Below are 11,624 nucleotides of genomic sequence, written 5' to 3' on the forward strand. Positions count from 1 at the left end.
AAAGGAACTATGTCAACTTGTCTGCTAATATCAATCTAAATCTACCAGTATAAACAGTACTTATATTATTAGTTTAAGAACTATTATACAAAATATCAAAACACATTATTAAGGGATTTTAGCCCAAGACCATTGAACACTAACATTAGACATTTTTCAGCCACAGCATCTATACCAAAGAAATTTGAAGCTAGTATACGCTGGTATAATGGAATTAGAATTGGACATCAATGTTTGTTTATGCTCTGGTGTAAGTAAATATATGTATTTAAGATGTAAGAATATTAGCTACATTTTATCTGCTGCAATAAGAAATGGTTCTTTAATTATCATGTTACTACTAGTCTACTGTTTGTATACACATCATTGAAGATTAAATTTGACAGAACAACTACATTTGTAAAGCTTATATATCTCTTCACGGTTGGTTTAAAGCTACCCACAACTTAAAATGTTAAAAATCAACTGCCACAATGATATTTTGCAAAAAACAAATTATCACATATATCACTTAAATTGTGTTCACTGAGCGCCATGTGCAATAAATTGGTTGATATATCATATGCATACATTTTTTTATGTATATAAAGTGAACATGCATAAATCAATGTATATATATACTTGTACATTCATTAGAAAACAATTATCCTATATATGTTTAACATGGTGAAAGCATTATGTACATACCTTCTGTGTATCTTCGGATAATAGAAGTCTTTCCTTGTAAAAGAATAAAACATAATTTTGAGACTACTGCTTCAAATTAAATTATCCATGTGAACACTTATATATATACGTAATAAACTACAGATGCTTGCATCCATTTATTTACTATTCAGAAAATATTGGCCCACTGCACCATAGTACAGGCGCCTGTGACTAAACCATGGGTGAGTCATGCAAGTAAGGTGTTTGGTTCTGTCTCCTGATTTGTAAACCAATTTTAAATTCATAAAATTGGTAATTGTTTCTGGTTAAAATTAACTTTAAAATGAATTGGTAGGAAGAACTCGGGTTATAGCCCTTTCAGTAGCTTTGTGATGGGCCGAAGGATGAAGCCTGATGACACACTGAATGGTCATGATATTAGAGTGTAATATTCCTGAGCTAAGGTTCTATTATCTGTGGGCACTAGTACTGTCTTTATATGTGTAATGTGAGAGGGAAAATGTAATGACCAGACTAGGACTTGAGTCAGGGGACCTTGGAACTACAGAATGTACATGTACAGACAGATGATCTAACCTTTTGAGCAACATGCATGGCTGTGGTGTTTAGACCAATTATTCCAATTCTGTATTATATATATGAAATAAGTTAACAATGTAGAACTTTAAAAAAATATTAAGTTTACAACTTGTATTGTGTTTATTCAGAGTCATCTATTACTTGTCATAGCGTTTAGAATTAAGTCACACATTCACTGAATACACAATAATAATTACCTGTATTAATGTACAAATCACAGATTGGGCCCCAGTTTCACAATTTTGAGTAATAGATACATATTGTACAAGTAATTTATATGTTTTAATCTCTTCACTGAAAAACATTCAGTGAAATTAATCTCCTTCACATCAGTCACTTCAGCCGTCACAGCGGAAGCCGTCAAAGTAGCCTCCCAGTGTCAAATATGTCCGTCCACTACATTCTTCTCTCTATTCATATGTAACAATCTTGTCATAACAACAACCCCCAAAATACCATCCCATATTCATATCTCAGCTCATGACATGTATTTATAACCGTCAATCTATTGATGGTTCGTCATTATCTTGAAGAGGAAGAATTACAGTGTAGAATCACAAGCATCTACTTCTGGTAAGTATTAATAGAAAAGGAATACTAGCCTCTACTCATAATAGCAGGAGTAGGGCTTATACATGTACCTTTTTTAGCTATTAATACTGACCAGAAGCAAACGCTTGTGGTACTATGTAGCCTGGCTGTTACTGGCTTCCTTTGTGCATGTTTTTACGTATCAAAATTATCTGATTAATTAGAAATGGTGTACATTGAAAATTTGACAATTACATATACATACATGTAAATCAATAACGACGTACACAGTGCAGAACGTAGCGTTCAATTACATGTATATGTGTAATCTTGAGTAATGCAGCCGTGATGTACACAGTCTACAGACTACTAGATAGGTTGTGTCATGTTGAATTTTATCGTTAGTCTAAGATACAAAACACTAATCAACCGATATAATCGTTGTACCAACAACTTACCTACTCCAAATTCCCCAATCACCAATATTTTATACAAATGCTCCTGATTACTGCCAGGAGCTGAAGCCGCCATCTTGGATTATCATGTGATATGTAGGTCACATGATCATGAACATTGAAAACGAAAGTACGTTTATATACACTGCCTATCGCAAAAAATGCATAAAATTGTAACCACGTCATAACAATGATCTATTTAACATCAACAGACGAAAATAGGTTATGGCAATGTACTAATTACGTCCTGTGTCCTAATCATGTGTGAATTTTGTGGGTATTTGCAGAGACATATATAGAACGATAAGTAACATCGCTATTTCCCCGTACAAGTGGTGGCTCCCTTTATTCGTGACCACTCAAGCATACCCTTATCGAGAGCGCCATGTCCCCTATCAAACACACGCGAGCCAGGTAAATCGGGCGTTGCGCATGTATATGTATCGATGTACTGGAACTTATAATTATTCGACATGTTCTGGTTAATCCGCCATTACGTCAGACCAGAGACCTATATACTAGTATATAGGTATCTGGTCAGACCAAAACATCGTCATTTTAAACACACACAAAAAGCACATCATTTTATGTTGGCCACTACAAAAGTTACCACATTAACCAAAAACAATCATACTTATGGGATATAGTCTTATTGATCATGCACATTGACGTCATTTATCCGTATTCTCGAAAATCCATTGGGTCCTATTCGACATGTCCAAGTTTGTAATTAGCAGCCATTACGTCAGACCAAAACATCGTCAATTTTAAACGCACACAAAAAGCACATCGTTTTATTTAGACCACTACAAAAGTTACCACATTAACCAAAAACTATCAAACTTATGGAATATAGTCTTATTGATCATGCACATTGTTGTCATTAATCCGTATTTTCGAAAATCCATTGGGTCCTATTCGACAAGCCGCCATTACGTCAGACCAAAACATCGTCAATTTTAAACGCACACAAAAAGCACATCGTTTTATTTAGACCACTACAAAAGTTACCACATTAACCAAAAACTATCAAACTTATGGAATATAGTCTTATTGATCATGCACATTGTTGTCATTAATCCGTAATTTTGAAAATCCATTGGGTCCTATTCGACATGTCCAAGTTTTGTAATCAAGCAGCCATTACGTCAGACCAAAACAGCGTCAATGTTAAACGCAAACAAAAAGCACATGGTTTTATCTAGGCCACTACAAAAGTTACCACATTAACCAAAAACTATCATACTTATGGAATGTGGTCTTGTTTGTCATGCACATTGTTGTCATTTATCCGTATTCTCGAAAACCCCATAGGGACTTTTCGAAAATTGGAGATTCCCGCCGATCTTTCCTGCGGTGTGCTTGACTTTCATACTCAAAATACAAACACTTGGACAGCAAATTGTGATATATTTCATATTGATGACACTTCTGCACTTTGATATTAATAAAGTTAAAGCACATAATTGGATCTTGGTGATGATTTCAAATAGAAATTATCGATAAATATGTGTCTGGTTTTCAAATGGTTTTCAAAGTTTTCTCCAATATGGCGTCTAGTGAAGACTGAACCGAGCGACCGCAAAGGATTGTGGGAAGGTCAGGGGCCACCACGTTGATATAAGGGCAAATAGAGAGCTGCGAATCTCTCTCTATATGTCTCTATATATGTCTCTGGTATTTGTTAAAACTGTTTCTTCCTTATTTTAATTTTTCCTTTTCCCCAATTTTACATTTTATTATTTCCGTCATCTTGTAGAGAAAACTGGTGTGGGTTATCACCAGCCTTCTCTAGAAGACTAATGAATGCTCCCGTATCCCAAAACCCATACAATACAGTGACGAGTACTCACGTTTAGTGGCTGTATGTGTGCATTGCAGGGTTCAGGATCAAAGAGACCGCTCTCTGACACCCCGCGGGATTTTATACTAGCTCACGTGCGGAATGAGCTCCAACCAAGGGAGATAACTCCCCCGATTTTCACTACACTCCTCCCTGTTTTATGAAGGCCCCCTCCTGGACTCTGTACACTCCCTGGGAAGAATTGGTGGGTGTCCTAGCATTCATGGATCCAATGGCATGGAGGGCTCCAGATTCTAGGGTTGATGATCTTCCGAGGGACGACGAGGGTGTGGGCCTCCTTAAGCTAGATCTAATCCTATGTCTGTTGTCTAATTCCCATGACTGGAAACGGTGCACTTTGGAACCGTTACTCACATGGGAGATTCTTTCAGAATAGCCGAGATCCTAATTTCTGAAATTCTATTTTTGTTTTACTAATAGCAGCTATGTATATAACTGCTGTGTTAGACGACGGTCAGAGGGTTTTTATCCTCAGACTTCCTAACTAACATTTAACTCTGAGTATATATTTAAATATCCAAACTTAAGGGAGTTGGGGTTGTTCCGAAGGCCCCAGCCTGAGAAAACCCAGGGGTTCCTTGAACAACCATTTACTGTTTTATGTGGAGGGATTTTATTGAGGGTTAATGCAACTTACTTCATGAAATTATACCTGCTGAGATGAAGAATAACTATTTGTGCAACTGATATATGTACAATATTTACATTCCCCTATGTGAGGAAAGGCTTTAAGTTGCTTGTTAAGTCCCAGCCCCACTCGGATGAGGGTTCCACTACTAAGTGGTAGGCCCCAGTACCCGACGGTTCTATGGGCAACACTTAAGCCATAACTGATCCTATATACATTAGATGTATTTTGACCAATTAAACCAAAACTGATAGTTTCATAGGATAAAAATACTAGGAGTGTAGTCACTCCATTCCCTCCCCCCTTTTATTGGAGAGCACTCTTGATAAAAAAACTACTTATACTAGAAGTGTACTCCATTCCTTACCCCCTCTCTTAAGATGAGGTGTGCTCTCTGTGACCAATGGCTACCTGATGACCTGAGTGAATTTTAATTATATGTATTAGTTCTCAGGGGAGGGTCTCTCAGGTAAGCTATATACCTGTCTCCACAGATTCCTCCCTCTCCACCTGAATACTCAAGGGGGGAGCCTGCGGTGACCTTGAGAACTTGTGCTGGAGGTATAGAACCTCACACCTTATCAATCTGTTGGTGTTGTGGCAGCGTGCACACCCTCAGAGGCTCTCAGACCCACAAATTGAGGAGAGATCTCTGTGTGACTGCACGCCCCCCTTGAGGGACTTTAAGTTCCATCAGCACCAGAGTGCCTTGAACTCTAAACCCTCCTTCCGAGAATTAGAGAATTCCGATATTTCATCAAGTATATAAATATCAATTGGGATGCTGCCTGCTGAGGTTCCACTGGAACCCCGCGGTGCACATTACTGGTTACATAGACTTTTAAGACTTGCCCCCTTGAGGTTCTACAAATAATTTGGAACCCTAGGAGGCATTTCTCTATTTTGGATTTTTAGGGGCTCCACCGTCACCTCCAGCTCCTATAAAGCGGTGGCAAGGTGGATATCGGGTTTGGTGTTTTAGTGGGGCCCTGGATTGGTGAAGGGACATCCCCCCCGGACGTTTCAGGGGGAATGTTGTCGCCCTCAAGGTCCGTCTTCTCCGGCTCTGCCAGGGGAGCACTGACAGGCCCTGGGGGCGAGGAAGTCTCTGACTCCAATTGAGGAGTCGGATTTGCATACGTTTTGGACTCCTCCGTCCCTGTGGACGGTGGAATCCCTGAGGGAGGAGTCTGACCCACCGGCCCTTTGGGGGTCGATGGCCATGGGGCTTCGGGTTCTAATAACCCTTGGACCTCCCTAAGGAGGTCCTCGAGCCCATCTTCCTGGTGGTGCAATTCCAGGATGTCCATTTATAGTCCTGCAACGGAATTGACTGAGAGTTGCATTGTATGGATCGGAATAGTAGCATTTCCTATCTATATACTCCTATACACCACCTGCATTTGTGCCTACACACACCACCTGTATTCGCTTGCCTAACTTACCTTCCCCCCTCCCGTAGTATAACCTAGGGTAGGAAGTAGTTGTCAAATCTACGGGGTTGTCTGGTTTGTCTCCCCGTACGCGTTACTGGTTTATTCTGGTCCCCCCTCAAAGTGCTATCGGGAGAGCCAACGGTATTCGGGCGGTTCGAGACCCCGGGGCCTGTTGATGGTTTGTTCGGGGACACCACACTTGGCGGTGTGTTACTACCGCTTCCGGGGTGTGCCCCCCCCCCCCCCCCCCCCCCCCCCCCCCCACGACTCGCCGTCGGAGCGTCACTGTCCTCCCCTGAACTCGCGTTACACGGGTCTATGTCCTCCTCGTCCGAGGGTACTTCCGTCCGCGAGGGATCATCGTACGCGGCCCCCGGTAGGAGGTTGTGTCTTAGGCGACGTAGCCATATGGGAAATGTATCCCCCGCGTAGAGCTTTAAGCGATCGTGGTGACAATACTTGGCCCCTAGTCCTGTATCAGCCCCTTCCCAATGGACCTTAATGTCCAACTTATGGGGAGTTTTTGTCTCCCTGTATAGGAGAGTGATATAGGGTCCCCATTCTTCCCCTAGACTGCATGAGTAGGTACCCCCGGGGTCAATCTTCCATGGTTTGACAGACATACTCAGCGGACCCTGGTTCTGTTGGCGTGAAATCCCACGACACTGCAGATAGCGGCCCTTCAGCGCGTTCTCGCGTATGGGTACTACAGACATGTTTTTAAGAAGCTCTGATCCACTTCCTGGGTTCGGATCATTCTGGGTCTTCCATGACACGTCTCTGTTGGAATGGGCTTCTCCTGGCGGCTCAGTGTGTGGTTCCCTGACAGGAAGGGGCATATGGGGCTCCACTGTCTCTATTCTCATGACGTCCTTCCCCCTTGCAATTTTGAAGTCACTGACCACCTTCATAATGGCATGATCCACCCCAGAGGATACCGATGTGTTGCCAAATAATGGCCCCACCGCACTGGAGTTGGGCTGGACCATGACCGGCTGCCGGGTGGTCTCGTTCCAGCTGACATCACAAAACCCTATGGAGTTTGAGGGAATAGTGGTGGTCTGAGTCGCCGACACCTTAGTGGTATTCTGTTTGTTCTCCCTATACGGGGTGAGGGGAATGATCTGATCCGCCATCAGGACCCTCCCGGAGTTCATATCCAGAACGCAGTTATTTTTGGCTAAAAAGTCTACCCCCAGCAACATGTCGTCGGTAATCGGTGCTTCACATACCGTCCAGGGGGTTACTATGTCTCCCACGCTGATGAGTAGATCTTTTATTTCCCACACGTTCTCCACGTTGCCGGTGAACCCTCGGAGCTGTACTCGCTTTCCAAGTATTAACGGCCCGTTCAGGTGGTCCAATAATCCTCTCCGGACTAACGTCATGGTGGCGGCTGTATCTACGACTGCTCTTATGGACGTTCCATTCAAAGTTACTGGTATAGTGAGGCTGCTGCCTTCAGAGACCACCAACTTTATTTCCCTATGGGGGGCTGGATCCCGGAACCAATTGTTTGATGGCGACGGAGAGCAGGACCGACTAGGAAAGCTTTTCTGGCGGTCTGGGGACATGGAATTGTTTACCGGGACGCGGCTGTCTTCCGTGTTGCCCTGGCTCCTACCATTACTCCATCCTGGTGGTGTAGAGTTACGTCCTCGGTCCCACGTCTTCCGGTCAGCAGTAGGGGAACGATCCCGGTCCCTAGGCAGAAATTGACGGCCGTCATTATCCGTTGACCGTTGGAAGCGCCGCGGGGAACTGTCGTACCCGGGAGATCGAGGTCTTCGGTCGGGATTTCGATTCCCTTCACGATACGGAGGATACCAACGTGGATCCCCCGCCGGCGGGTAATACGGAGATGCCACCTCACCTCCACCCTGGTTATGGTATGGAGGTGGGGGCCGAGGCTGGTAGTACGGTGAGTTAGCTGTCCCACCACGCGTAAGCGACCGTTTGAGATCATTTACCTCATCGCGTAGCATTTTAATAATCTCCTGCTGTGTCTCACCGTCCCCGGGTTTGGTGCCTTCAGCGAACTCCACCTGTCTACTCGGAAAATGTGATGAGCGTGTGCCAAATAACGCGCGCTGGTTCGCTACCGAGGCCTTTATATATTTAAGGGCCTTATGAACCGTCTTGGGATTCTTTTCCATTGCTTTTTGAGCCGCCACCTTCTCCCGGCATCCTTTTAAGAAGGATTCTGTCGCGATTTGATCTTGGGTGGTCTCATCAGCATAAGCATACCCATCATTGGTAAGCGTTTGGATACGCTGAGCGTACTCAGCAAGGGTCTCCGTTTCTTCCTGCTTGGCATACTGGAGCTCGCGCCTAGCTACTACAGGTACATCCTTGTCACTGAATCTCTCCTTCATCTTCTTTTTTAGCCGATGAAAGGAGAGCGCGCCGGGTAGTTTATCTGCATATTCTAGCGCGTCCCCGCTTAGACAATCAAAGAACCGGTTAATTGTCTTACGCTCTGACCATGCGTTGTCGGCTACTATGCGGTCAAATTTTAGGATGAAGGGTTCCCATCTATCCTTACCAGTAAATGTTGGCATCTTGTGGCGCTGCGGGCTTTTACTGCGATGTCGGTGGTGGCGGTGTCCATCTCTCCGATGTCGGTTGAAGTTGTCACTGGATGACTCCACATTAGGCTCCTCCTGGTAACTTGATCCCTTATGTATCGACCATCCCTAGGTAGTACATTTATGATGCTGTCCAGATAAGGGTTACCTTGTGGAAGGGTCCCCGACATGACCAACCCCCCTGGTGCCTCCCGTTGTTGGGTGGGTTCCCCCCATACTGGCGGAAAGTCAGGAACTGTGGGTTCTAAGGGCTGGGGGTCTAGTGGTACCTGGTCATGGATGTACTGCGCCCCACTAGGGGTGGTTAGCTGAATTGTTCCCGGTTGTACCACCTTACCAGGAATTGACCTGGTAACAGCGGACTCCTCCTTCAAGAGTTCCGCTGTCCCCCTGTCTACCATAAATTTATCTAATTTTCCCCATAATTCTGTAAACTTGAGGTTGATGTCCCTCATTGCATCGTCCTGTTTATCCAGGCGACTTTTTAAGTTTTTACTAGGGGAGTGTGACCCTCTGGAGGGCGTGGGTGAATGGGGGGGGGGGGGGGGGGTGAAGTTGGCCTCAGGTTCATACCTGTAATCCTTCCCTGGCATACCCAATCTAGCCAAGTGTCTTTACTAATTCTTAATTCCTTTAGGGAAGACAATGTTAATTCTTCCCTCCCCCTGATTTCTATTATCTTCCCTGCATAGACTTCCCCTATACCTGGAAGGGAACAAAGTTCCTCCTCTGTTGCTTCCCTTAAATTAATACAAGGCATGGTTATCACAGGAAAAATAAAGAAGGCAACACAGGTGGTGTAAATAAAGAACACAACACAGTTTTTGTATGCAAAAGGGGTGGTGTAAATAAAGAACACAACACAGTTTTTACATGTGTTTGAAAGCTACTGTTGTGTGGTGCTATGTAAAATAACACCAATAATACATGTAATTATATCTAATCTATGCTATCCTAATACTAACCTAACACTAATTTCCTATAACTAAAAATAAGTTTCCTAACACTAACTACTCTAACCTAAAATACGTGCGATTATAACACACCTCCTCCGTACGCCGCCAAAATATAATGGGCGGCCCACAGCACAGATGCGTAGCCGTATAAAAATAACTACATAAACTAATTTCTAATTAAAAAAAAACCTATGTCACTGTATAATTGTACACTCGGCCTTTGTATGCCGCCGATATGGGCGGCCCACACGATCAAGTGTACCAGCAAAAACACGAAAAAAAAACAAAAATGTTTGTTGGAACGACAATTAAATCGTTCCAACCTACCCTAACCTACAAATAGTTAGCAAAAAAAACCCCTAATAGTCCGACAGAGTGTCGTTCTGCTCCGTAGGCAACATGTGCAGGTCAAAACAAAATGGCGCTGACACGTGCTGTCCGGAACAGGACGACACTAAGTTGAACAAACATGTAGAAAAAATAGAATTTGGCGTGAAATTCTCACACACTCTGACACCAGTGTAGAGAAAACTGGTGTGGGTTATCACCAGCCTTCTCTAGAAGACTAATGAATGCTCCCGTATCCCAAAACCCATACAATACAGTGACGAGTACTCACGTTTAGTGGCTGTATGTGTGCATTGCAGGGTTCAGGATCAAAGAGACCGCTCTCTGACACCCCGCGGGATTTTATACTAGCTCACGTGCGGAATGAGCTCCAACCAAGGGAGATAACTCCCCCGATTTTCACTACAATCTCAAGTTGCAGCTGCATGGTCACTTGAATATAACTGGAGTACATGTAAATTGGCACAGATAAAATGCAACGAGATACTCAAACGACGAAGATCATTCGATTTTTGAAATGTTAATACTCAAAATATGTCAATATGTTATATACATGTATAAGATACATTGTAATGTATCTTATATAAGATATCTTATATAAGAATTTGGTAAAATATTGGATCAATATTGCTCCAAGAATAAATGACAACTTAGCTTGCCATAATTATAGTATACCTGTCACTGTTCCATGTTGTCTTCCCAAATCGCTTGTACGCGATATCTCAGCAATGTACGCTATGTACTCGTTGTACCAAACCATACATGTACATTCGCACAAATGCGATAGCCTATACTTTGCGTATTCCACGAAAAAGTCGAAGTATCGACAGGTTTAATTGGTAGAGGCGGAACAAGATCGAATTTCTTCCGAATGTAATTAATTATTTTCCCACTTCAGATTGAAAATGTAGAATAAGAATCCGATTAAGAAATTCTGTATGGGGTGATAAATAAGAATTTAACTTTGGATATTGTATACAAATGCACAACAGACTATTTCATATCTTAATTATACTCTGTTGGTGCTGTATTACCTTTAAACAATAGCCTCTTGTAAATGCACATGTATCTTTTCTTATAAATGTGTTTTAAACGTACTAACACTAACGATACTAATTCTATATTTCAATAAAATATTTCTTGCTCATAAGTCAACAATATTTTAAAAGTATTGAATAGCTCGAGCTTTACTTTTTAAAAATTCTATTCCTCAGTGTCTTTTGTACGACCTCACCTGGAATGTGCAAGAACAGGATTCTGTCAAGGATCGACTGTATTCCTTCGTTAGAGTATTGTCGCTTTCGGGCAGACATTGTGGATGTATCGCGTTATGATTGACCTTCAGTTACATGTAACTTATATGTACTGTATAAAATACATTGTAGTAGTCATATTCTCAATTTGTCAAAGAGGCCCTCAACATTACTTACAATTGTACATTATAATTCAACTTAGATCCTTGGCATGCTGGCGTATATCGTTACTACATGAGGATGCTTGGGTTACTTGTGGTCAGCGTTATTACTGGAGATCTCGACATGTTGGGCCATTTACACTTCTGGTAATCCTG

At 42.6% G+C, this 11,624-nt stretch overlaps 1 protein-coding gene across 1 annotated transcript in view; it reads right to left on the minus strand.

The window, feature by feature from the left end:
* LOC117324288 (ras-related protein Rab-32B-like) overlaps nucleotides 1-2,530 on the minus strand; it is a 19,842-nt gene extending 17,312 nt beyond the window's left edge. Inside the window, exons 1-2 of the mRNA XM_033880068.1 lie at nucleotides 2,238-2,530; nucleotides 688-720 (exon numbers count right to left, since the gene is read on the minus strand). Coding sequence (XP_033735959.1) covers nucleotides 688-720; nucleotides 2,238-2,310 — 106 coding nt within the window. The 5' untranslated portion in view covers nucleotides 2,311-2,530. The remainder of the gene's footprint in view (nucleotides 1-687; nucleotides 721-2,237) is intronic.
* Between the last annotated feature and the right edge of the window lie 9,094 nt (nucleotides 2,531-11,624).

The sequence above is a fragment of the Pecten maximus genome, chromosome 3, assembly GCF_902652985.1.
Source record: "Pecten maximus chromosome 3, xPecMax1.1, whole genome shotgun sequence".
Classification (NCBI taxonomy): domain Eukaryota; kingdom Metazoa; phylum Mollusca; class Bivalvia; order Pectinida; family Pectinidae; genus Pecten; species Pecten maximus.